Here is a 27,941-nt window from a genome sequence, read left to right on the forward strand (position 1 = left end):
GAAGCCTGTGGCATGGATTGAGAAAATGGAAGAGTTAGGAGAATCAGCAAAATGTGGGAGAGGATTCACAAAATCGCATGTTATAGAGAAGCTACTAAGGAGGGAGAATGAGGAGCCCACTACATACAAAGGTCATGGCTGACCTGTGCCGAGGCCTTTTCAGCGAGTTATGGGAAAAGACCTTACACAGAAGTTTAAGAATGAGGAAGAGGAGACAAGCATAGCATATATATGGAAATCAATTTTTCAAGAAGCTTGGAGTGAAGGGTAAAGAAACGAAACTGAGTGTGTGTCTGAGTGTTCAGACAAGAGGGATTTGAGCACACTCATTGGCTAGCAGAAATATAATGAAAGGTCAAAGGTCAAAACCATGAGGAAGGGAATGCTTGATGGAGCTAGTTTTCTAGGGTTGGGGAGGGGGTTAGGCAGGATGGGATGGAGTGATCAGATGGTTGAACTTTGAGCAGAGGGACAGCTTGTTCTTGGAGACTGAAAGGAAATGAGGATGAGGGCAGATAGAGCTTTTAGAGCCAGTAAAGTGAAGGAGGGTGCCATGACAGCCTGTTTCTTCTGAAGGGAAAGGTCAGATCATCTGCTGGGTAAGCAGAGTGGGAATTTAGTAGAGAGCTGCAGAAAGGTGATGAAGGCTTCCAAGAGCTATTGAGCAGAACGAAAGAGGAAGCTGACCAAGAAATGCTTAAAAGATTGTTGAGCCAAATTAAGGGCCCAACCAAGAATGGATGCTCTAAGCTTAAAATGGCATCATGATGTCTGCACAGTAACGGTTATACAGCCTAACTCAGCAGTCTGATGGAATATCCCAATTGAAGTAGGGATGGGGATTTAAAAAAAAAATTTTTTTTTATGTTTGTTTATTTTTGAGAGAGAGAGTGGGGGTGGGGGAGGGGCAGAGTCCCCCGCCCCCCGCCCCCTACCCATGTGGGCTCAAACTCCAGAGTGACATTATGACCTGAGCCCAAGTTGTACACTTAACCAATTGAACTACCCAGGTGCCCTAGGGGTGGGGTGAGGACAGGAGAGTCAGGTAACTGAGGTGCTGGTGAGAGAGAAGTTTATATGGAGTCCAGGCTGGAGAAAGGAGAAGGAAATGTGATCAGAAGGAAGCTAAGAACTCATATATAGTAGAGAAATCAAAGGCACCAAGGTTTTGAAAACAGTTGAAGGCCGATTTCTGTTGGGGAATGAGAATAAAGGGAGTAATGGGCACTGTGCTCCAAGAGTGGGATTTGGGACTTAAGACCTATAGTGGTAGAAGCGTTTCCACTGCTTTTCCAATGATCAGTTCCAAGGTGAGGCCACAGGATTATAGTGGAGGTGGCTGTCCCTGGGATGAGTAGGTCAAAGGTAGTCTGGTGCTGAGGAGGTTGAGGTTTACTGGACAGGACCTTCACAGGAGTTTGAAATCACACAGAGTGGTTGTCCAGATTTAGCTGAAGAAGATTATGAGCCAGGTGCTCAGTGGTTTGGGTGGCAGGGGGCTTCCTAAACAAGGACAAGACACAGCTCTCAATTGTCAATGAACGCTTCCAAGATTATGTGGGTATTTCATTATTTTTTAATCACCTAGAGAGATGGACTTGATGCAGTTATGAAACCTCCCTGACCTGGAAGCCAGGGTGTGTTTGAGGGTTCCAGACTGGGTGGGTTGGAGGGATTCAGGCCTTCAAAGAACAAATTCTAGCCACACCAGGCAACTGTGAAATAAAATCACAGTTTTATTTACCACAGTATCAGAGGTAATCATGCAAGGCAACTCCCTTGGCCTAAGGAAGGGATGCACCCTGCAGCTCTTGTGGAATTAAAGGAGGGGGGCGAGCCGCCTTTTGGATGAGAGGCATGGACAACAATTTCACATGTAAACAATCTTTGTGCACCTAGGGGTGAGGAAGCCATTCCCAGGCTTTAGGTTAGAATAATTTCAGGGGAACATAAAGTTGGGAAGTTTGCCTCCCAGATGACCAGAAGAGTGGCTTTGAGATACAGCAACACCATGGGCTTAGTATAAAATTAGTCTTCTCAGCTTCCTCCAGTCACAGAAGGGTTGGGTTCCCCTTTTCTGTATTAAATGGATTGGAAATTTTTCTTATTGAGATTTTATAGCAGTGGATGAGGGGGGACCTGTTCCTAAAAAATGAATGATTCTATTGCTTTGGATATGAAGGGAATGAGGGGTTTTCTTTTAACAAAGCCCAGCCTTGTTGCTTAAGACCCTTCCCATATTTCCTGACCACTCTTAACAAAGTGCTACCGGGGCACCTGGGTGGCTCAGTCGGTTAAGTGTCCAACTTCGGCTCAGGTCATGATCTCATGGTCTGGGTGTTCGAGCCCCATGTCGGGCTCTGTGCTGACAGCTCGGAGCCTGGAGCCTGCTTCGGACTGTGTCTCCCTCTTTCCCTGCCCCTCCCCTGCTCATGCTATGTCTCTCTCTGTCTCAAAAATAAATAAAAATATTAAAAAATTAAAAAAAAAACAAAACAACAAAGTGCTACCATTTAGCAGCAGGAACCTAGGCAGGGGAGATGGCTGGATTTGAAGGCCTTTACTTCCTAATTCTTAGAGAAGAGCATCTACTTAATGAGAAACTGGAGTACCGAAACCAACCCAAACCTGTCTCTTCTGTCAGTGATATACTGTCCTTTGCATCTTTCCAAGTTATCTTCAGTTGGAATGAAATTAACATTTTCATTCAACATCTATTTATTTGAGCCTCTCGTAGAAGCCAAGCATAAGTTCAGCTCCACAGACAGGAGTATATGGCTGTGCTCATGGAACTCAAGGTCCAGCCGGGCAGCCAGAAGGCAATCAAATCCTCACTATGAGAAGAATATACCACAAACTCTAACAAATGCTATGGAAGAATCACTAAGCATCTTTTAAGAGCCAGGCATGGCAAGTTAACATTTGTGAAAACCTACACCACACCCCCCCTTTGACCAACATCTGGGTAAAACAAGGTATACAAACCAAACCAAGCTCCTCCCCACTGTCTCTCTCTCCCTGCTCCCAAATCCCAGCTCTCTGAAATAAATGAACAATCCCTATTATTGTGACAGAAGAAAGACAGTATTGAAACGTTTTCACCCACAACTCTTCCAGCTCTCCAGTTCCCCTTCCCCTACAAACACCCGCCCCAATTTCTTTTAGGATAGTTATTTTGGTTTCCAAGGGCAGATAAACAAGCTCTTATTTATTTCTCAGTATTAGCTGCAGTTATTGTTTCTGTTTCAATGACCTCTTTCTCTCCCTGCTGTGTCAATTACCACAGGCTGCTCTTAAAAGGCAAAGGCCCCTGCTGTTCTTTAGTGGGGAGGGGGCATTTGTAAATAGAGTTCAGGAATGTCAAAAGGGTGACCCAGATTTTGCAGCACCAGAGAAAAAGCTAGTTCATTGTTGAGTATCTATGTAATCAAATGTGGCCTATTCTTGATGTGGGAAACAGGTGTCTAGAAAGGTTAATTTCATGGAAATATATATCATTACAGAGGGAACTCACCCCTAAGGACCTCAATGCCAAGCAAATATATTTATCCCAAATCCTCAAATTAGAAACTGCTTTAACGCCTGCCCACTTATTTCCAACCAAGGAAAGCCTTGCATTGATTTTTCTCCAGATTAGAGATAAAATTAATTCTACAAAAGAAAGAAAGGTATCCAAATATAAATAGGCCTGAGTTGTTTGTCATTTTTCTTCAAAGCTTCGGTGCTTATCCTAATTTGTTTTCCATTCCTTTTGAAGATTTGTAGTTAATACACAAAGACGCTGTAGGAAAGGTAGGTGGATAACAGACTTCCAGAGCTGGGAAGTGAAACGAGAGTTTTCTTGTCCTACCCTCTCATTTTACAAACAGGGATTTGGAGGCAAAAAGCGGCAACATTTGACTGACAGTAAGTGGCAGAGAAGATGCCGAAATCCAGGTCCTGGACACTCGGGAGGTGCTCTTCTACACTGTCTCCCCATGAAATTTTGCACTGGGACCACCCAGGGCTTCTCTCCAGTAGGTAAGGGATTGTTTTGGCCTACTCTTTCCCCCACTCTTTTCTAAATTGCACCTCTTCCTGTGGGGAGACCGTTCCATGGGTTTCTTGGTGGGGCTTACAAATCACTGTGTTCATACATAGGCACACTATGTGGGCCAGCAGATTCTAGTATCCTACTTCTCTGGGCACAGAACTCAGTTAGGGAGTGGGCACGAGACCCAAACAGAAGCAATTGGAGTTGTCTTTGTGAGCAGTATTTGGGTATTGTGAGAGGTTTCCTCTCCCCTTTGTATATCCCAAGCAGTAGAGGGGTATACGGGTTTTGGGTTGCCAGGGGCCATCTTTCCCAGCACATAAAGAGAACCTGCCTAAAAAGAAGCCAACACATAATGCTCAGTAAGTTGATCCATTTATTTTTTATTTTTTTTTTTTTTTTTTTTTTTATTTATTTTTGGGACAGAGAGAGACAGAGCATGAACAGGGGAGGGGCAGAGAGAGAGGGAGACACAGAATCGGAAACAGGCTCCAGGCTCCGAGCCATCAGCCCAGAGCCCGACGCGGGGCTCGAACTCACAGACCGCGAGATCGTGACCTGGCTGAAGTCGGACGCTTAACCGACTGCGCCACCCAGGCGCCCCAGTTGATCCATTTATAATAACCACATGCCTCATTTGTGGGAAATGCCAGGTCTCTGTAGACTAAGAGGGAAAATAGCAAACTCAAAAAGCATAATGTGTTTTCGTTGTAGTAGCAGTTATTCTTATTTTGGGAAAACTGGTTTTGTGAAAGGAACATGCTCACCAGGCTGAGATCTGGGTTTGAATACAGATTTTACTGCTCACTAGCTGCATCGGGCAACTGAACTAATAGCTTAGCTTCCTGGGCTGATGTGATGAGGACTGAGAGAGAGAGAGCTAAGTACCTCGTTCAGTGCCCAGATCAAGGAAAGGTTAGGTCCCTTCAAGGTGTCCAAGCAGTACCTTCCAGCAGAAAACTCTTTGTGGACTTGATTTTTACCTGTTAAAACTGACTAGTTCTCTCCCAAAGATTCCTTCAAGCAAAAAAGGTGGTCAGGGAAGGTCATCGGTTATATGGAGATAGCTAGAGGGATAGGTAGTTACTTTTAGGTCACTTTTAGGAGATGGTTGCTTTCCCTCTTTACTACTGAAGCCTGTTTTTCATATTCAATTCCACCACGTACTCTAGTTCTCCTAGAGTAGCGAACTCCTTTATTGGACAAAGTACAAGAAGAAATGATGTCTCATAATTTTTTTTTAATAGGGTCATTGATTTTTTTTTTATGTTTATTTTTTTGCAAGCGTGAGCAGGGGAGGAACAGAGAGGGGGACAGAGGATCTGAAGAGGGCTGTGCGCTGACAGGCTGACAGCAGCAAGCCTGCTGTGGGGCTCAGACTCACGAACCGTGAGATCATGACCCGAGCCAAAGTTGGACACTTAACTGACTGAGCCACCCAGGCCCCCCTGATTTCTCATCATTAGCCAACTCATCATACTTATTGGCTGCCTTAATGGTTCCCTTAAATTATATATTATACTCACTACTCTTTTACTTACCAGAAAAAAAGGTTTGAAACTTTCCTCTTCTAATCAAATTTGAATCCATTCTGTTCCTGTGATAGGCTCCCTCCTGGTTCATTTTACATCAACTACTGGAAACACATCTGTTTGGAAATGAAGTCTCTACTGAACTGCATGAAGCCATTTACAAATATTAATTACTGAAGTAAAGAAACCAAGTTAATAATGCTAAAATGCTATGCTCTAGACCTGAGAAGTGTAAAAGCCTCTAAAGATATAAGAGAGATAATTGTAGATGTTTGAGACACCAATTCCATTAGAATTTACCTCACATAGGCTAAAGTCCAACAAGTCTTGTATCTTTTTGAAACAGAAATGTTTTGGGGCTCCTGGGTGGTTCAGTCGGTTGGGCGTCTGACTCTTGATCTCAGCTCAGGTCATAATCTCTCGGTTTCGTGAGATCAGGCCCCACGTTGGGCTCTGTTTTGACACTGTGGAGCCTGCCTGGGATTCTCTCTCTCCTCTCTCTGCTCCTCCCTCCCTTGCGCTGTGCCCCCCCCCCCACCACCCAGTAAGTAAACATTTTTAAAAAAGAAAGGAAATAGAAATATTTCCTCTATTTCACAAGGCTTCTGAAGCCATCTCCCCTTCCCCCCTCCCCGCTTGCACATTAACCCATTGATACATAAAAGGTGGCTTAGAAAGGTCATGGACCAGGAAATTATAAGACAGCAATAAAAGCAGGAACAGGCTTACCTGATGAACAATAACAATAGCCTTCTAAGTCTATGGAATATCAGCCAAAAATTGAATTCAAATTCTACAGGGAGTACAACTCCATTAAAATGAAGATCTTAGACATTATGGAGTAATGATGTTTGTACAAAGTCATTCTAGGTGTTTCAGACTAACAACATTAACATTGTTTGCTAAATAAATACTTTAGCAGATCTCTGGAAGCATGAATCCAGAATGCAAAGAACAGGTACCGGAGTTTTATCAAAGTCTAGTTCCCTTTGCTGGATTTTACTAGCTTTTTCTAGATCTACACCAACCACCTTAAAATCCACACATCCCATTCCTCCAAGAGGGGGTAAAAAGGCAAACAACTGGACAAAAAATGATACAATTTGACTTCAGTCAGGCTTAGATGCGCACTACGTAACCTGGTTCATAGTTCATAAATGACTGGTTCAGTTACGAAAGCACTGATGCTACAGAAATGTAGATGAAACAAGTAGTATACTGGGGAAAGTGGAAATACAGAGCTAATTTGATTGCTTTTTCTTTGTAATCTAGTTTGGTTGAAAGATTTGGGGTATTCACCCATAAGACCAAATAGTTAAGATTTTCTGTGCATACATGAAAAGATGTTCAACGTCACTCCTCATCAGGGAAATACAAATCAAAACCACACTGAGATACTACCTCACGTTGGTCAGACTGGCTACAATGAACAAATCAGGAGACTATAGTGCTAGAGAGGATGTGGAGAAACGGGAACCTTCTTGCACTGTTGGTGGAATGCAAACTGGGGCAGCCGCTCTGGAAAACAGTGTGGAGGTTCCTCAAAAAATTAAAAATAGACCTACCCTATGACCCAGCAATAGCACTACTAGGAACTTATCCAATGGATACAGGAGTGCTGATGCATAGGGTCACTTGTACTCCAATGTTTATAGCAGCACTTTCAACAATAGCCAAATTATGGAAAGAGCCTAAATATCCATCAACTGACAAATGGATAAAAAAGATGTGGTTTATATATACAATGGAATACTACTTGGCAGTGAGAAAGAATGAAATCTGGCCATTTGTAGCAATGTGAATGGAACTGGAGTGTGTTATGCTAAGTGAAATAAGTTAGGCAGAGAAAGACAGATACCATATGTTTTCACTCATATGTGGATCCTGAGAAACTTAACAGAAGACCAGGGGGGAGTGGAAGGGGGAAACAAAAAAAGTTACAGAGAGGGAAGGAGATAAACCATAAGAGACTCTTAAATACTGAGAACAAATTGAGGGTTGATAGGGGGGTGGGGGAGAGGGGAAAATGAGTGATGGGCATTGAGGAGGGCACCTGTCAGGATGAGCACTGGGTGTTGTATGGAAACCAATTTGACAATAAGTTATATTTAAAAAAAAAAAAGATTTTCTGTGCATAGACAGTCCCTTTTACTCATAGAGTAATTTGAGATGCTACTTGTGACATCTTTAGCATTTGATGAACACCCACAGATTTGTCAGGGGTTCTATCTGGGAATGCTGCCATCACAGCAGGGGAACAACAAAATAAAGAGGGGAGCACACATACTTATGTACGCATGCATACACGGATGTGCACACACTATTTGCTCAATCTTCATGACAGTTCCAAACGAAGTCTCCACCACAGCAGAAGAGTCAACAGTTGGCCTTGCAGTCGCTCTTAGGTGAACACAATTCTGGCTCAGGAGACAAGTGGTTATCAGTGTTAACCAGTCATCATCCCTCCCTTTACCTTTTAGGCAGGTGTTAACCAAGGTACATCTGGTTGCCCGGAACTCCATTGTATCTTTTTGTCCTCCAGGATACATAGGAGTTTTCTGAGGCCAGAGGAATATATATAGGCTCACTGGGCTCTCAACAGTCAAGCATAGAGCAGGGTGTTCCCAACTTTTCCCTGCTGCCACACTATTCAAATAAACAACTACCTCCATCAGCTATGTATGCCATTACATATAAAGATTCTCAAATGAGGCCTAAGAATACATCCACCCCACCAAGCACAAAGGGCCGTATGAAGAATGAAGAGCAGGTGCAATATTAAAAAGCACCTCCAGGGGCTCCTGGGTGGCTCAGTCGGTTGGGCCTTCAACTTTGGCTCAGGTCATGATCTCACAGCTTGTGAGTTCAGGCCCCCGCATTGGGTGCTATGCTGACAGTTCAGAGCCTGGAGCCTGCTTCAGATTCTGTATCTCCCTCTCTCTATGCCCCTCCACTCATGCTCTGTCTCTCTCCTTCAAAAATAAACAAACATTAAACAAACAAAAAAAGCACCTCCCAAGGGTGCCTGGGTGGCTCAGTTGGCTAAGCTTCCGACTTCAGCTCAGGTCATCTTACAGTTTGTGAGTTCGAGCCCCCCGTGAGGCTCTGTGCTGACAGCTAGGAGCCTGGAACCTGGTTCAGATTCTGTATCTCCCTCTCTCTCTTCCCCACCCCTGCTTGTGCTCTGTCTTTCAAAGATGAATAAACGTTTAAAAATTTAAAAAAAAAGGAAAGCACCTCCCAGAGGTCTGATACATCTCCTGGCCACACCCAGCCCCACCTACCAGTTTCCCTCACACCCCTTTCCTTGTTTTAAAATTAAGTAGGTTCAAAAAATATAAAGCACACCAACAAAGGGGCAAAACTGAAGGAATTTGGGATTCAGGATGAATTGATTCATCACTATACACAAAATAACCTCAAGGGTACAGCTAGAACTTTCCCAAACTAAGTAACAGATCCACCACATCATCGTGTAAGAGTAACTTTATACAGAGGTGCCTGAATCGTGCAGGAATACAGTGCAGTGTCATTGGAGTTGAAAATGTTAAAAACAGGCTCATTTACAAAATCAAGTTGAAGTTTTTTTCTCTACTTTTATAAAAAGAAAACTTTTTGAAGTTGTTCTGCTTTTCTTCAAGAAAACAAAGTGTGCTCTTTCCATAATCTAATATCTTCATACTTCACACAACACAGTGTTTTGGGTTCAGCTCTTCTTACCACCATCCATTTACGTGAAAATTCTCCAAGGTTATAAGCCACGTGAAAAAATGCCTCCACTGTGGGAAAAAAAATATCACAATGCTGTATTGAGAAAGGAGAGGTAATGGCTGCTCAGATGTCAGTGGCAAATAGTTTTTTACCCTCTACTTGTAAAATCTTTGGGGTTGGCCAGGACTCCACTGCCACGTACTTTTCTTTCTCTTTTGGGAATTTTTTTTTTTCTGAAATGCTGCCAATGATGCTATTATCCTATCAGGGTAAATGTGCAGCCATAACACAAATTGTAATGTAAGGGCAATAGATGAAAAAAATTACTAGAAGCCAACCTGCTGTTCCCATGGAGTCTGGGGCTGACACTGCAGTTGGGGACCAGGTCCAGAAGGTCAAGCTGTGACGTCAGTGAGTCACAGAACTGACTCAGACTACTCAACTCCCAGGAGACTGAAGGGTAGGTGCCCCAGTATATCACCCCAGTCCTGAGGCTCCAATGCTCACACATGCTATCAAGGTCCTCCTTTTTAGTTATAAAACTATTCTGAGCTAAACAATGAGTGGTTAATTTTTAAAAGAGGGGTTTAATTTGGCAAGTAGGGAATCCCAGCAAAAGAAAACGAGAGGCTCTTGCAAACTATTTCACTCAGGACATACAAAGCCTGATGAACTACTCTTACTGGAGCTACTCTTAATCCTTGAAACAGCAACTCTATCTCCATAGTAGTCACAGTATTTATTTTCTAGTTTTCCAATCTACTTAGGTAAAATTACATAATGTAACAATGAAGAATTGTTAGTATTTAATTCTCAAGATTCTACGGGGACCATTATCTTTTATTAATCGCACTGTTCTTAAGACAAAATTATAATAAAATCACTTGACAGAAAAACTGGCTGATAAATGTCTTCCTTTGATTCAGGAGGCTGACAGAAATTAAAGTTTTCTTTCTAAACTTAAACCTCAGAATTCTGGGTGACTTTTAAAAAAATGGATGAATGAATTTCTAAATATAAAATGGAGATAATTCAATCTTAAAACTCAATACTAGAAACATTTATTAATAGAAGAAAGTCCAATGAATTCTACAGAATGAAAATGCTCAGTCTTTTCCAATAGATACTTAAAGCTAGTGATCCCACTTTTCATTAATATTTGCTAAAATCTATGTAACACCTTCTAGATTTAGTTATTTGTTCAGGACTGGAATGAAGCCAAAGACACAAAAAAACAGGGATTAAACTAACCTGTGAGCAGCTGTTTTGAAAAAAAAAAAGACTACGTACACATAAAATAGGATTACACACTTTAATCTGATTGACATGGAGGAAGTAGGGAGGATGTGAAAGAAATTTAGTTTTAGCTCTGCTTTATGCATAACCAGATGCTTCTTTCCCAAAAAGTATACTGAGGTTTTAAAAACCACATTTGATCAGAATACTTCAGGAAAACATACTAGTGTAATCCAGGAAATACACTATTTGCAGAATAGGAAAATCGTCATGGGCAATAAAAGATTAAAACAAAAGAAAGCACCTGGGTTTTGAGCAGTTCTAAAGTGAGTATATCTGCAGGAATAGTGTAAATGCTCTTGACTGGCTGCTATGGAAACATGCTAATGAGGATTGGTCCATATCTTAACATTTTTTAAAATATGCTTCTTTGGAAGAATGGCAATATGGGCTGGGAATAAAGATGTCCTTTCAGACACCCAGCTTATTGGCCTGGGTGAGAACGACTTTGAGAACTGGCATGAAAGCTGAGGTCTCACTGAAGTTGCTGGTGCTAACTATGTGGGTATGGATGGTCAATCCTTCTGAGTAGTTTCGAGTTTCAATGCTCCTCGCAATGTTGTGTAAACCATTGATGATCGTGGGTGAAAGCTGAAATAAAGGTAAAATCAAGAGAAAAAATTAAATTAAGGAAGAATTTCCCATAAACACTGATATTTAAAAGGAACTTAAAATAAATATTATAAAAAAGCAAATAAACCATTTAGCATTTCTAGAAATAGTTTCTTGGACCAAGCAACTCTTTAAGTTATAAAGCAGAACCATGACAAAATGATTTATGTAAGGAAACTATTATGAATTATGAACATGTATAAGCCAGGTTTTTTTGTTTTTTTGGTTTTTATAGAAATGAAGCCAGATTTCCACCCCGAGCTGAAATGCTAACATCTTCCTCCACTTAAGAGCTTTACTTCTTCAATTATTTTAGATATAGCCTCATACCTTTTAAAAATTTTCCCATGTATATAAAGGAGTTTAAAAATTCTTAGTCACTATATCTCAGAGTAAGGACCCTATTTATTCTCAAACCTTGTCTACAATAGAGATCTTGAACTTGTGGCCTACCTGCATGTGTAGGACAATAGTTCTTACCAGGTACTCAATTTATCAATTCTCAACGGTTTTTTGTAATCTTACCATCTCTTAAAACCATAAAATCTATAGTTTCTGTCCCCCATTATTTGGCCTACATGCCCATACTTTTGAGGGAAGAATTTATTTTGGATCAGTCCATGGACCACACCACTTCTACTGTTACATCAACTTCCTTTGGTTTGGTTCTTGTGAAATAAGTGATGGGACTCATGTGAGGGTAGGGAAAAGAATGCTGAAATGGAAACAATACAGGACATATATAATGAACGGAAGACCAGCTACCCCAGGGCCACTACAAGTCAGTATGTATTTCTACTCTTTGTTACAAGAGGAGTTAAAACTATACCCCTGCCTGACAAACACATACTCTCCCTCTCCCCACTACCCTCCCATCCCCAATAAATGACATTTAAGACTCTAGCTAGAGAAAGCCCATTCTATAACTGTCACCACAATTTTATCACCAAATACATTATATACGTGTGCTGGTGAGATGCTCATTTACTAGCTACTAGGAAAAAATGATTATCATAGATCCTTCTTTTTCCCACAAACTTACTGTCTGTTCCCTAAGTTTATCATATAGAAACTCCAAGCGTTTGCTGGCATCATCTAGCTTCCTCTTGGTTTGCTGCAGGAGAGGAAAAACAGATGATGTTATACTTGAACGTTAACTTTAATCCAAAGACTTTGCCTTAACTCATTTCACTAACCCTGACACTCATCATGCTGAAAGCTTCATTAAAAAAAAAAAAAATTTTTTTTTTTTAACATTTATTCATTTTTGAGAGACAGAGAGAGACAGAGAGCAAGCAGAGGAGGGTCAGAGAGAGAGGGAGGCACAGAATCCGAAGCAGGCTCCAGGCTCTGAGCTGTTAGCACAGAGCCCGATGCGGGGCTCAAACTCACAAACTGTGAGATCATGACTTGAGCCAAAGTCACACGCTTAACCCACTAAGCCACTCAGGCGCCCAGCTTTATTTTATAAAGAAACAGAGGCAACTATGAACCAGAAACCTGAAAGACCATTACTGAAAGAGTTCAGTAACCTATTAACGGGAGGGTCGGGGGAGAAAGGTAAGAGGATAAGGGGCTTCCTTCTGGAGTGCAAGATGGAGTAGTGGTGGATTTCACGTGGACTGCAAGCTCATCTGACAAGGTGTGTGCACGTATAACTGCACTATTCACAAAAACAGGAAGGGCCATCTGGAGGAGCAGTGCATCATTGTACACCAGAAAAGAAGATCTAAGGACAGTTGTTGTAAATTATGGGTGCTAGCAGGCTTACACAGAGGTGAACTGGAATCTTATTTTAACCTTTATACTTTAATATTACTTGTACGCTTAGTCCATTTGATAGTTAATTCTGCTTCTTTCTGAGCTGTTAGAACACCAAGAAAAAGAGAAAATTATCTTCTGGTGGCTTAAGATTACTAAGACGGAAGTAGTAAAATGAGTTCTTAAATTAAGGAGTCTTCCTACCTCCCAATCCACGTACTAGAAGTCCAGTGACAGAAAACTATTCTAAAACTAAAATTACCGGCTTCAATTACAATGTGATTAACTTAATGACCTACATTTTGCAGTAACCTTAGAAGTGACACTGGTCTTCAATATTTATTGAGTGCCTATTATTTGCCATGCTTATGTCTCATGGAGCTCGGATTCTATTGGGTGGGAAAAAGATACTAAATAAATAATATGTTGTACATGAGATGGTGATGAGTGCCAGGAAGGAAAGCTAACAGTGTGAAGGGCTAGAAGCACTGGAGTGCGGGCGGTAAAGAAAGGTTGGAAAGCTACTGGGACACGGGAGCAGAAGCCTGGAGCAAGTGTGCAGTAAGCAATGCAGCCACGTGGGAGCAGCATTCCAGGCGGAGGAGTGCTGGTGCGCGCTGGGTATGCTGCAGGACAGTGTCAGCGTGTCACAAGAGGAGAAAGGAAAAGCTCGGAGCTTTTCCCCATCATGTATAATGTTAGTTGTGGGTTTTTCATACATGGCCTTTATTATGTTGAGGTACGTTCCCTCTACATCTACTTTGTTGAGGGTTTTTATCATGAATGGATTTTGTACTTCGTCAAATGCTTTTTCTGCATCTACTGAAATGATCAGATGGTTCTTATCCTTTCTCTTGTGGATGTGATGCATCACATCAATTGATCTGTGAATATTCACGGAACTGCATGTCATCCTCAGGCAGGGGCCATGCTGATCTTCTCTGTACTGGTCCAATTTTAGTATCTGTGCTGCCGAAGCGAGCAAAGATTTATCTATGAATACTGAACCACCTTGCATGCCAGGAATAAATTCCACTTGATTGTGCTGAATGATTTTTTTTATGTATCAAAATCCCAACAGCATTTTTCACAGAACTAAAACAAATAATCCTAAAGTTTATATGGAACCACAAAAGACCCCAAATAGACAAAGCAATCTTGAAAAACAAAAGCAAAGCTGAAAGTATCACAATTCTGAGCAAAGCTGTAGTATGGTACTGGCACAAAAACAGACACATAGATCAATGGAACAGAAGAGAAAACCCAGAAATAAACCCACAATTATATGGCCAATCCATCTTCGACAAAGGAGGCAAGAATATGCAATCGGAAAAAGATGGTCTCTTCAACAAATAGTGTTGGGAAAACTGTAGGGCAACATGCAAAAGAATGAAACTGGACCACTTTCTTACACCATACACAAAAATAAACTCAAAATGAATTAATTAAAGACCTAAATGTGAAACCCGAAGCTATAAAAGTCCTAAAGAGCATAGGCAGTAATTTATCTGACATCAGCCATAACATTTCTCTAGATATGTCTCCTGAAGCACAGGAAACAAAAGCAAAAATAAACTATTGGGATTACATCAAAATAAAAAGCTTTTGCACAGTGAAGGAAACGTTCAACAGTTAAAACTAAAATGCAACATACTGAATGGGAAAAGATATTTGCAAATAACCTATCTGATAAAGGGTTAGTATTCAAAATCTATAAAGAATTGGTACAAACCCCAAAAACAAATAATCCAATTAAAAAATGGGCAGAAAACATGAACAGACATTTCTCCAAAGAAGGCACACAGATGGCCGACACATGAAAAGATGCTCACCACCACTCATCACCAGGAAAATGCAAATCAAAACCACAATGACATATCACCTCATACCTATCAGAAAGGCTAAAATAAAAAACACAAGAAACAACATAGTGTTGGTAAGGATGTAGGAAAAAAGGAACCTTCTTGCACTGTTAGTGGGAATGCAAACTGGTACAGCACCTGTGGAAAACAGTATGAAGGGTCCTCAAAAAGTTAAAAATAGAACTACCCTACAATCCAGTAATTGCACTAGTGGGTATTTACCCCCCAAATACAAAAACACTAATTCAAAGGGATACATGCATCCCTATGTTTATTGCAGCATTATTTATAATACCCAAATTATGGAAGCAACCCAAGTGTCTATCAATAGATGAATGGATAAAGAAGGGGTGGTATGTGTATGTATATATACATACACACACATACACAACGGAGTATTACTCAGTAATAAAAAGAATGAAATCTTTGCTATTTCCAATAACATGGATAGAGCTAGAGGGTGTTATGCTAAGTGAAATACGTCAGTCAGAGAAAGACAAATATCATATATTTCACTCAGATGTGAAATTTAAGAAACAAAACAAACTAGGGGCGCCTGGGTGGCTCAGTCGGTTAAGCGTCCAACTTTGGCTCAAGTCATGATCTCACAGCTCGTAAATTCAAACCCCATGTCAGGCTCTGTGCTCACAGCTCAGAACCTAGAGCCTGCTTCAGATTCTGGGTCTCTGCCCCTCTCTCTGCCTCACTCTGCCCCTCCCCTTCTCGCACTCTGTCTCTCTCTCTCTCTCAAAAATAAACACACAAAAAAAAGAAAAAAAAAAAAAAAAAAACAGAACAAACTACCAAAGGGGGGAAAAAAAGCGAGACAAACCAAGAAACAGACTCTTCACTATAGAGAACAAACTGATGATACCAGAGGGGAGACACGTGGGGGGATGGGTGAAATAGGTGATGGGGATTAAAGAGTACACTTATCATGAGCATTGAAAAATGTATAGAATTGTTGAATCACTATATGGTACACCTGAAACTAATTAAAAGAAAAAAAAAAAAAGAAGAGGGCAGAGGAAGAGATGAAGCTATTAAGGATAACATTAGAAACTAAGTCATCTGGCAAAATTGCTCTCTGTTGTATGAACATAACTAAAGTGAAAATAGGAATACAACTATACTGTAAAAATGATTCCAGCTATTTGTGAGGAGGGGACCTCTTACAGTCCCCGCTCAAAGCTAGTATCATCTAGCTTCCAGTAGGAGCCCTGCCCCAATGTGGAGGAGTCACCTAGATGGGATAGCATATTAGGGCCTCTCCCCTAACTAGGTACAGGAATTATAGAAACAGTTTGTCTTTTGTGGTTCTCATCTGGCCCAGGCCTCCTGTGGACCCAGAACGAAGATAAGATGTTGACCTAGAGGAGTTTAAAGTCAACAAAAATTTATTGAGTTGGGCTGGGTACCATGTGCCTTCTCAACCTCTCTATACTGACTCATGCCTGAAGGAGGGCTGGAGTCTTCCTTCATTTTTAGTTTTGAATGACTGTGTCCTATTTAGAGGTATGCACAGGGGACAGCGTATACTAGGCCATCTGCTTCATCTGCTCTCTGTTCCTAGCTCAGTCTTTCCATCACTTCCAGAATGCTAGGCATGAAGATTTATGATAACCTTTCCTTGCTTCTGCTTTCCTGACACTTTTAGTACAGGGAACTGCCTTCCAAAAGACCGGAAGAAAGTTGCACATATTAATACTCAATGTTTGATGAAACAACAAATTCCAGGAGCTGTTTTTCAAGCAGACAAGTGGCCAGTGGCTAAATAAACATATTCAATGTTTGCTGGCAGAAACTGAGATTTCATCTAAAACAAGGCAGCTTTGTGGAACTTTTGTTGTTGCCAATACACAGGCATCCTCTAGGTAAACTAAGTAAAATCAGTTGCTTTAACTATGAATATGACTCTATCGAAATCAATTCGAAATTGATTATTTTTAAGATCTTTGCAAAGTTACATATAAGATTATCTGCCTACTTTTAAAAGCTTTGAGTAAGCTCAGAAAGAAATCCCTAACCTGAATTTTTTATATACCACCATTCTGTTCTATTTATGTGCCAAACATGAGGTCTACTGATGAAAGGCAATGCGGCACAGTGGTTGACAGCATAAATTCTGGAGCCAGACTGGGTTTGAATTCTGGCTCTGACCTTGGGTGTTACTTAACTGCTTTTTGTCTTAACTTAGTCATCTGTAAAATAAAGATGACAGATCTACCTACCCTGGGGTTGTTGTAAGGATTAAATAAATTTATATATAAAAGAAATTAATTATATTTTTATATGTAAAGCAAAGTACACAAGTGCTAATTTTATTACTATTATACAAACTTTTGCAGTATATTGTAGGACTTCATACAATTACAGAAGAGCTCTATAAATGATTATTAAAAAAAATTTTTTAATGTTTATTTTTTTTAAGAGAGAGATACAGAGCATGAGTGGGGGAGGGGCGGGGGGGGGAGAGAGAGAGAGAGAGAGGGAGAGGGAGAGGGAGAGAGGGAGAGAGGGAGAGAGGGAGAGAGGGAGAGACAGAGACACAGAATCCAAAGCAGGCTCCAGGCTCCAAGCTGTCAGCACAAAGCCCGATGCAGGGCTTGAACCCACAAACTGTGAGATTATGACCTGAGCTGAAGTCAGATGCCAAACCAACCAAGCCACCCAGGTGCCCTGAAGATTATTTTAATTAAGCAAAATATGAGAAAAAAATACATACAGGATCTGTGGCTGAGGAGAGGCAGCGCTGAATAAGATCCTCAAATGTGGTCTTTAGAATGAGGTGCTCATCTGGAATAGGTTTCTTGGTAATTTTTTCTGTTGGCAAAGACTGCACATGCTGGAAGAAATAATAGCATAAATGACCAGAAATGACCAAAAGCTACCTATACGCAAAGCCCTGAAACTCTGTGATAAAGAGAAACCAGCTAACTACCTTGTAGACAGGCTGTGACAAATTAACATGTGAAATCCCTTGGGAGAAGTAGAAATGAAAATCAAATATTCAGTAGAAGGTACAGACACTCCTCCTACAGCTTTGATTTTGAAAAACAGAATTGGATATAAAGAGTTTGATGAACTACGGAACATATGTTGATCACTATTGAATGTACCTGAGGGGAAGGAGACTGTAGACCTATGCCGGTAGGAAATAAAAGGGCAGTTACAAAGCTGGCTAGTTAGAGTGCCTGCTTGCTCTGCTTGTTGGCTCATTTTTGTTTATCTTTCCATTCTTATGTTCTTTGATTTATTCTTGGAGGTTGGTAACTGGGCTATTATCAAACTGCAAGATTAAGTCAAAAGTTAGGATAGAAGAGACCATGATGTTACTGAATGTACAGATGGAAAAACAAAGAAGGTATGTTTAAGTGTTTAGGGTTCTGATTTATTAGTACATTCATTCAAAAAATATTAGGCAATTATGTTCTAGGCACTGGCTATGTATTTGTGAGCCAATTCAGAAAAGATCTCAGCTCTCTGGCAGTTTTTAGCTCAAGGAAGGAAAAAGAAGTTTTAAAATGTCATACAAAAAGCAAGTTTACAAATACTTACATCTTAATGAAAGATGTTACTTGAACAAAAAGTAAAATAATAAAATGCCACAAATACCTGTAAAATAGCAACTGCATTGCTATTTTATAAGCTAATAAATTAACATTAATGGAACCAACAGGCAATATAACTGGAATTTAACTGAGGGGAAAGTTCTCTTCAGGAAATTCTATTAGAAAGACAAGTAGGAGTTAACTGGTGAAATGGGGAAGTTAGAGTGTCAGAGAAAGAATGTGTACAAAGGAAGGACCATGATACAAGAGGACTAAAAGGAGGCCAGTGTGGCTGAAGCAGAGAGACAGCAAGGAGGAATATGAAGCTGAAGGGCTTCCAGACAATGTGAAATAATTTGGTCTTTATCCTGAGAACAATGTTTTAAACAAAGAGGAGACAAGACCAGCTACAACGATCAAAGTCAATGCTTGTACACCAGTTAGAGGCTCCTGCACTGCCAGAGACTGGAAATGAAGGCAGCATGGGTCAGATTAGAAGTGTATGTGGATAAAGGATTTGAGAGAGATTTTAAAATAATATCAGCAAGATTTGGGGATAGATTTGAAAGAGGGATTAAAGGAAAAAGAGTATAAAGATGATTCCCAGGTTTTTGGCTAGATTGAATATGGATTATGATGCCATTTTACTGAAATAGGAAACACCAAAAGAAGATCAGGTTTGGGAGGAAGACTATGAATAAGATTGTAGAAATGTTGAGTGTGAGGTGCCTTGGAGGCATCTAGGTGGGCAGGTAGCTGGCTATTATGGCCTGGCTGAACATATACATCTGTGCAAGCTCTCCCTTTCGATGGTAACTGAGGTTCTGGTCTGGGTGAGTATTGCATGAGCACCTAAAGTCTAAACAAAAGTGAATGGCTGGGTAGCTTCCCAAACTAGCATAGACTTGTAATAAGAAAAGAAAAAAAAGAAAAGAAAAGAAAAGAAAAGAAAAGAAAAGAAAAGAAAAGAAATTAACAATGCATCTTTGTAATTTATATTCCTATGGAAAGAAACAACTCCTCCCACCTCCATCAAAACACTGGTTTTCAGAACGCCACTTTTAATATTTAGAAATTCCTTAGGCAGAACTATCTCTTAATAGTAAAGCACACTCTTGTGATAGAGATACAACCTTTATAAATTTGACTTCAATGAACCAAAGACAAAAACAGAACTAATTTTATACTTTGTGCAGGGATTTGTTTCACCTTCACATGCTGAACTTTGACCCAAACTCTTTACTTTTCACAAACTGATCAAAATGTTCATCTTTGTATGGTTAAGTCAGTTGTATCTGATTTTTCATCGTCTAGAACCGTGTCAACTAGCTGTTTATATTGTGAATAGCAACTACAAATTTATATTTCCAGCTGAAGATAAAGCTGTATATTACTAGCTCTTATACATACACAAGAAATGATATAACTCATTACATTTTTATTTTAGATTTTAAAAGGAAAACCCTTTGGAAATAGCTTCTGCTTAGCAAGCTTGGCTGGAAATACAGATTCAACTAATCTTAAATTGTGGGTACTGATTAGGTCAAATGAAATACAATTGTCAAGTTAGTGTAAACATACACGAGCAATTATAAAAGCCTCTTCTAGAAACTTTATGGCCATGTAATTGAAAAATAATATCCATCCATGATCAATCTTAAAAAAAGGGGTTACTATTTTTTATTTAGGTTGTCTTAATTGAAACCAAAGTTAGATGCTCATTAATAAAGGTGTAAACAGAAAAGTTAACACATTAAAAAGAAAAAATGAACTGAAATAGAGCCATCTCCTCATTCCATTAACACAGATTTGTTACCTGGATGGTATTTCCAATAGGAGCCCCTGGGGCACCTTCAATATTGGGCTTTGAGAAAGATGGTGGCATGCCTGGTTGACCAAGAGGTTGCTGTATGCCATGGAAGGTCTGGCCACCTGGAAGATGTGGCTGTGGAAATGAAGCTTGGCTTGACAGAGGCAAAGGAGCTGAAGGTTGTTGCTGCAGCATCTGTGACTGGGGGTCACCCAAAGGGTTCATGATTGGTGATGTGATGGGAACAGGAGGCATAAAGTTTTCTGGTATCTTTTAAAAGACAGAAAGAAAAGACACTAAGCATAAGAAAAAAAGGTACAATTTCCTCACCTTTAAATAAGGTTTAAAAAAATTTTTTAATAGTACAATACTTTTTTAAATGAAATTTTATGCAGAATTCTACAGTAAAACGTAAAAGTAGAGCTAATCTGGCTCAGAGGGGTGGGGAACTCAAAACTGGATCTCTCAGTTTCCCCTTTGCCTTCCACACTTACCCTCGTATGGGGAGCCAACACCTGGTGTTTTTGAAAGAGGAAATCAAAGTCTAGAGAATTATATCTAGCAATAGTGGAATCAGATAATGTGTGTTTATATTTAATGTGACCAAGATGTAATACCCTTTTCCTAGATCACTAAATAGACATTAACTATCAATTCAATCATATTTAAAGTAGTAGATTAAATTCAATCTCTGATTATTATTAACCTAAATTTGGGGTTGTTGTTTGTTTTTTTTTTTTTTTTTTTTTGCTCATTTAGTGTCTCCCAATTTTATTGTTATGACCTCTCCCTACTATATTTGAGAAAAGGACATCACGGTGAGTAAAAAAAAAAAAAAGTAGAAATGTTTGGGGAGAAAGAAGAAGAATCTTAACTTCTGCTTTAATGGCTGTCAACAGTTACTGACATTTAAACAACGCTCAGCTACAAGGTGATTTCTTCATTCATACTATATGTGATAAAAAAAAATAGTCCAAAATATAATTACCAAATTCCTGACTATTGTTGGAACCCCTAAAAGACATAAAAATCACTGGAAAATTTTGTTTCCTATTCTTTGAAAGAAATCTGTTAGAAATTTACATCTTATCTTCTTCTTTTTAATGTTTACTTATATATTTTTGAAAGAGAAAGACAGAGAGAGAGAGAGAGAGCACGAACAGGGGAGGGGCAGAGAGAGAGGGAGACACAGAATCTGAAGCAGGCACTCCGAGCTGTCAGCGCAGAGCCTGACATGGGGCTTGAATTCACGAACTGCGAGATCATGACCTGAGCCGAGGTCAGACGTTTAAATGACTGAACCACCCAGGCGCCCCTACATCTTCTCTTCTAAAGGAAGTTAAATTCACACCACTGTACTGTTTTTAAGTTTCTTTCCTTCCCTTCATGGAGAAGATGCAAGCTGAAATGCACTTTAAACCTATCAGTCAGTAAGCTTTGCCTTCAAAAGGATCAGTGAAAGGTGGTATGTTCCAGGTGGCTACATGATTAAAGAACCTCTGTAGGCAACTGGATGGACATCTTTTTCTGGTACCTTCTTCTTCTTGGGTACTCTGTTCAAAGCTGGAGGATCATTCCAACCATTCTGAGGACCTATAACAGATAATAAAGAGCATTTTCCTTTAGAATTCTGAAAAGAGGACAACTAAATTGTATCCATCACATAGTACCTTCAAATTCTGCCTTAACTAACCTGAGGATAACCATCACAAAGGTTTTACCAGCTCAGGTGTGGGGATCACTCTGTAGCCCTGGACTCACAAACTCATTCCCTCAAATATTCACAAGGTCTTGGCTTAGGGAGGCAAGATAACTTGACATTATTTCCATTGAAAGTGAAAGAGCTGTACTAAATTTAGGGATGGTGAAGTGTTTATGTCTATATTGGTGTATAACTTTCAAATCAGTTAAGAATTCTCTTGTAATAAAGAAAAAATAAATCACCTGAATCTGCTAAAAAAACAAAAACGTTGATGTATTCAGCATACTAAAAAAATAAAATAAAAGTAACAATCTCCTACTTCCCAAGAGAGTAATTTAATATAAGCAATTGAACATAAGCAAATTATCCACATGGTAGAAACAGTGTCAAAAACAAAAACAAAAACAAAAACAAAAAAAACAGGTCCCAATTACACAACACCAGCAATTTCATCATCCTTCCCTTAAGAGTTACTTATGAAGTATAAAAAAGCATTCAGGTATCTGTGATAAGATTTTTTTTTAATGCCACAAAAAAAAATTCCAGATTGGCAGCAAATATAAAATTAAACTACTGTCAACGTTAGTAAATTTCCTCTACACGCACCCCCTGCCCCCAAATCTTCATCTCAAAGTGAAAAACAGACATCAGTAGCAGAATTCATTAAGTATCTTAATGCCAGTATGTTTAAAGAAAACATGCCAGAAATAAAGATAATTTCAAAATCAAAATATAATCATTTTACATTTCATTGAATTTTGTGTATGTTGTATATTTAAAGACCAAAAATTACTCCTCTTTTAACAAATTAAACATCCTTTCAGTATTTTACCTTTTACTTATTCTACTGATATCCATGATATGAAATCACAACAAAATTGCTTAGACGAAAGAACCTGTGATCCATACATAATGTCATAGAAACTTTTTAAAAAATAAGATCTTCTAACCAGCATGTACTCATTTCCCTTGATTTTTTAAAAAGTTTATTTTTAAAATTTATTTTACCCAATGTGTGGCTCAAACTCACGACCCCTGAGCCAGCCAGCCAGGCATCCCTCATTTGCCTTGATTCTAAAAATGGAATTAATTTTCTACAAGTTTACCAGGAGACAGAATGCCAAAAGAGCCTCAAAACATTGAAGAGCAAATCACAAAACATTAAACTACATGCTGCTATCTGCTTAACAAATTCTTAAAGTTCTGGGCTTGCACAGAGAATCATTCAAATCTCTCTCATCACCTTCTAATCTTATTCATAGCTAAGACAATCTTGATATGGTCACGGTCTTTATGATTATATAAAATAGACGACTTTAATGATTTAAAGCTACTGGTGTCACCATGTTAATTCAATCAACTCTAAGATTTGATTTGATTAAGAACCCAAATTAAAAAATGATACTGATCAGATTCCGAATATCATCAACTTTGAGGTTCACATGCATTATTGTGAATGTCCATTCATTAACTATATTTAATGATTGAAAATTTTCCAGAGGTATATTTTATAACTAATTCACCTTCCAACATAGGTGCCTGGTCTTGCATAGACTGATTTTCTGCAGACAAAATGTAAAAGTCACTTAAACAGTATTATCATGAAAAACATTCTAAACTCATTTTGTAATTGCTTCTTCTCCCTCCATCAAGCCAAAAAAGAAAAAACTAATTTTATAAAGGAAAGAAACTTTTTAGTCAAGTCATGGGAAATGTCTTTTATCTAATTAAGAAAGTAATCAGCTTTTGGGTAAATTGAATTCATCTAGGTTGTGCCAGATCCAATTAACTCTTAAACATTACTTTTTTTCTCTTCCTGTGCTACATGTCTCTTTTAAGAAAAAAATTTTCCTGCCTACTTGAAATATTTCCCTGTTTGCATGGAATTTTTTTTCTACTACTTGATCAGTAATATCACTGTGTGTGGGGGGAGAGCGTTTGGTACTATTTAAAGCTGTGAATCAAAATCAGCTGAGAGATCGATCTTGTTAAACTGCAGATTCTAATTCACACTAAGTACAGGGAAAGGCCTGAGATTCTATTGTTCCAGCTAGCTCCCAGGTAATGCCAATGCTGCTGGCCAAAGCACTCTTTTAGTGGGGACTTAAAGAAAAATGGGAGGCTTTAGCAAGGTGGTGCCACTTTACTGCTAGATTTAGGAGGCAACAGGGGGCTGCACCCTGATGAAACTGTAATTTCATGTAATTCATGTCACACCATGAATATAAACATAAATGAGAACAGGCCCAATAAATATGTAACCATCCCATATGGTCTTTTCTGTAAGAATATATGGATTTGTAGACTGTTTAGCACAGGTCTTTCAGAAACAACTACATCTCTTAAGAGAACTGAAGTTTCTGGCAGTGGACATGAAAAGAAAAGGGTGAAAACTAACACAGCAATGCCAAAATTATCAGGTATTATTATCAGATATTCAGGGTCAGGCCAGGCCCAGCCTCAAATCAAAAGTATGCAGTGGAGGTATATTATATGCATATGTAACTTACGAAAACTGAACTATCTTCCTTTGGGGATAGAAGAACCAAGAGAATATAGCAATTAATGAGTTCAATTCGGTTTGAGTTCTACTCAAGAGGCACGTGCCTCAGAGAAATTGTGAGGTGGAGAGGTGACCCCATAGCTTGCAGTTTTCCCTCTAATCTCTCATAGCAGTGACTTAAGCCCTGGGTATTAAAGCCTGGGAGGGTATCCGGAGATTTCAAAAACTGTAAGCACAAAAAGTTTGTGGAGCAACTTCACACAACCCTTTTGTAAAATGACTCCAAATTTATGATGAAATCAAATCAAATTCAAAATTAGGAATGACAATCCAAATTAGAAACAAAAAGACTTGCAGCAGGAGTATATAGCCAGTGGGGTAGCTCACATAACTTGAGGGTGGAGAATGTCTTGTTGAATAGAAAGTAACAATTGTACAATAATCAAAGTTCTCCCCCAAATATATGCCTGACTCCTCCCAATGTCAAACCATGCAATATATTTAGCCATTTTTATTTCAGCCCAGATAATCCTTGTTCAAATCTCTTATCAATTTAATGCAGTTTTGTCTCAGCTATAATTCGCTTTTGAATTTTTTCACTTTTATGTCTTTAAATTGTTTAAATATGACTTTTTTTTATTTAAAAAAAAATTTCTTTTAACGTTTATTTATTTTTGAGACAGAGAGAGACAGAGCATGAATGGGGGAGGGTCAGAGACAGAGAGGGAGACACAGAATCTGAAACAGGCTCCAGGCTCTGAGCTGTCAGCACAGAGCCCAACGCGGGGCTTGAACTCACGAACCGCGAGATCATGAACTGAGCCGAAGTCGGACGCTTAACCGACTGAGCCACCCAGGCGCCCCTAAATATGACTTTTTAAAAACACAGCTAAACTGACCTCTGTAAATACGCTTTAATAGCAACCTTAGGTAAAGCAAACTACATGAACAAAATAAATGTCTCTAGGAAACAGTATTACGGAGGTTCATTATAGATATGCAAAATTATACTCTTGGTCAACATTTTTAAAAAATCAACATAGAACAGTCATTGAAAATAAATCAATACAGCATAATCTAATCTTAGACATAATTCTCCCATAAAACTATAAAGAGAATCTTTTTTACTTTTTCAAAAAACTATAAAATGAAGATAGATCTCTCTTTTTAAAACATGACATGACTTTAAAGGCATGAAAAATATGGTTCATGGTGTAATATTAAGAAAAAATGTAAGATGTAAAATTGTGTGTGTATATATGTGTATTATGATCTCAATTCTTTAAAAATAGGGGCACCTGGGTGGCTGAGTCGGTTAAGCATATGACTTTAGCTCAGGTTATGATCTCACAGTTCATGAGTTCGAGCCCCACATCAGGCTCTGTGCTGACATCCCAGAGCCTGGAACTTGCTTCAGATACTGTGTCTCTCCCTCTCTCTGCCCCTTTCCTGCTCACACTCTCTCAACAATAAATAAATGTTAAAAAAAAAAAAAAAAATACATGCACACAATGAGATACTACCCATTAGAATGGCTAGAATTAAGAAAACAAACAAACAAACAAACAAACAGAAAACAAGTGTTGGTGTAGATGTGGAAAACAGTATAATGCTTCCTCAAAAATTTAAATACTGAATATTGAATTTGATCCAGCAATTCCATTTCTGGGTATGTATGCTAAAGAACTGGAAGCAAAGACTTGAACAGATATGTGTATACCTGTGTTCAAGTAGCATTATTCACAGTAGTTCAAATGTCCACATGCAGATAAATGGATAAACAAAATGTGCAATATAATACAGTGAAATATTATTCAGCCTTAAGTAGTAAAGAAATTCTGATACATGAATATTGGAGAGCGTGAAATAAGCCAGTCAAAACAGGACAAATATTGTATGATTCCACTTATATGAGGTACCTAGAGTAGTCAAATACAGAGAGAGAGTAGAACAGTGGTTACCTGGGGCTGGGGGAAACAAGGAGTTATTTAATGAGTACATAGTTTCAGTGTGGGATGATGAAAATTTCTGGAGACAGATAAGTGGCAATGGTTCTTCAGCAATGTAAATGTACTTAATGTCACTGAACTATACACATAAAAATGGTTAAAATGGTAAATTTTATGTTAGTATATTTACCACATTAAAAATATTTTTAATAGATGCATATAGACATACATAGATATATGTATATATGTGTACAAAAAGAATAAATAAATCTATATTATCACTGGTGGTATTTGGGCAGTAGAATTATAGATAATTTAAATTTTATTCTTTATAATATTTTGAGTCTTTAAAAATCCTACAGTGAAAAATTAATAAAAATCAAGGGAAAATTAATTTAAAAATTGAATATGGCATGTTACTGGAGATCCTTATCCACTTTAGTGTAGGGTTTAGTTCTCCAGTATCTTTGGGGAAGGAAGAAGGAACCACATGGTCCCACATATACAGGAGTGCAGCTGAGTAGCATCTTTACTTGAATCCCACTTCTCACTTGGAACGTTCTTAGGTATTCCAGCAGAAGCAAAATGTGCTATGCACTGGCTAAGATACTTTTCAGTGGATTCTTTATTAGTGCAGTGATATGAAGAATTCTGGCTAACAGACAATTTGAGAAAGAACAGAGCATCCTTCTCAACCCCCCATTTCCCCTATAAGCCTAGCATGTCACATTAAAAACAAGAGGGTCATGAAATTAAAAATTAAAGTTTAGAAAGATATGAATCCTTGAGGTCATTTTCCAATGACACAAGACAAAACAAGTACTTATAATTTGAGTATGGAATATTTACGAAAATTAAAAAAAATTTTTCAGAACACTGTTCTATGAAAATATGTAACATTATGCCCCTTCAAGACTTCTATGTGACAAAGCATGAGACTATATACCTAAATTAAATTTTCCATGGTTTAATAAAATCAATAATGTTTACTCAAAGACAGTTTCATGACAGCCTGAAGGTCATTTTATCAGAAAATAATTTTTTGAGTAAAATTCTAAGGCCTTCATATTTGAAAGTGCTCTCCTTTAGTAATAAGCACAGATTAAATCAGGACGGGGAAAAAGTCATAGACAGTATCCTAATTATTCTAGAGAGTAAAACCATGCCTTTCAGCAGTTCAAACTCCTTCGTGAACTTTTCTGCCTACTGTATGAACTATCAATTTCTTGCCCTGGCATAAAGCTTTCCAAAATTTGGGCCAAATATAAATGTTCTGTTCCAACTTACAGCAAAGCTATGTGATGTTCACTAGAAATGTACTGTTCACTTCTGTCTCCCTACCTGTGCTTGGAATAATTCGGATTATAGACCAAACAAGTACCCATTAAGAATTTACTCAATGAATGTTCTGGTATTTGCAACATTAGTTTCTCTGAGCCTCAGGCATAATTTGGAGGCTCACGAACAGTTACAGGTCTTGCAAACCCTAGTGTCTGTCAAAATTATCCACTGGACAAATGGAATTCCCAAGTCCGATAGAGAACCATATGATATGAGACACATAAAAAAGAAGAGAAAATTTTCATTCACAATTATTTGTACACCGTAAACAACATTTT

General features: G+C 38.8%; 1 protein-coding gene and 1 non-coding gene across 34 annotated transcripts in view; both read right to left on the reverse strand.

The window, feature by feature from the left end:
* Positions 1 to 10,574: 10,574 nt before the first annotated feature.
* SEC31A (SEC31 homolog A, COPII component) overlaps positions 10,575 to 27,941 on the reverse strand; it is a 71,371-nt gene continuing 54,004 nt past the window's right edge. For 18 of the 33 annotated variants that reach the window (XM_060654739.3, XM_060654736.3, XM_060654726.3 and 15 more), the window contains 5 exons: positions 21,703 to 21,761; positions 20,175 to 20,438; positions 17,533 to 17,652; positions 12,227 to 12,298; positions 10,575 to 11,163 (listed from right to left, as the gene is read on the reverse strand). In XM_060654739.3, the coding sequence (XP_060510722.1) occupies positions 10,984 to 11,163; positions 12,227 to 12,298; positions 17,533 to 17,652; positions 20,175 to 20,438; positions 21,703 to 21,761 (695 nt within the window). In that variant the 3' untranslated portion in view covers positions 10,575 to 10,983. Of the gene's footprint in view, positions 11,164 to 12,226; positions 12,299 to 17,532; positions 17,653 to 20,174; positions 20,439 to 21,702; positions 21,762 to 23,393; positions 23,433 to 27,941 lie in introns of all 33 variants that reach the window. The other 15 variants (XM_060654716.3, XM_060654722.3, XM_060654718.3 and 12 more) reach the window with 1 other exon arrangement.
* On the reverse strand, positions 13,824 to 13,930 carry LOC132693429 (U6 spliceosomal RNA). Its single transcript, XR_009616812.3, has one exon. It is a non-coding gene; the product is annotated as a U6 spliceosomal RNA (small nuclear RNA).

The sequence above is a fragment of the Panthera onca genome, chromosome B1 (assembly GCF_046562875.1).
Source record: "Panthera onca isolate mPanOnc1 chromosome B1, mPanOnc1 haplotype 2, whole genome shotgun sequence".
In the NCBI taxonomy this organism is placed as follows: Eukaryota; Metazoa; Chordata; class Mammalia; order Carnivora; family Felidae; genus Panthera; species Panthera onca.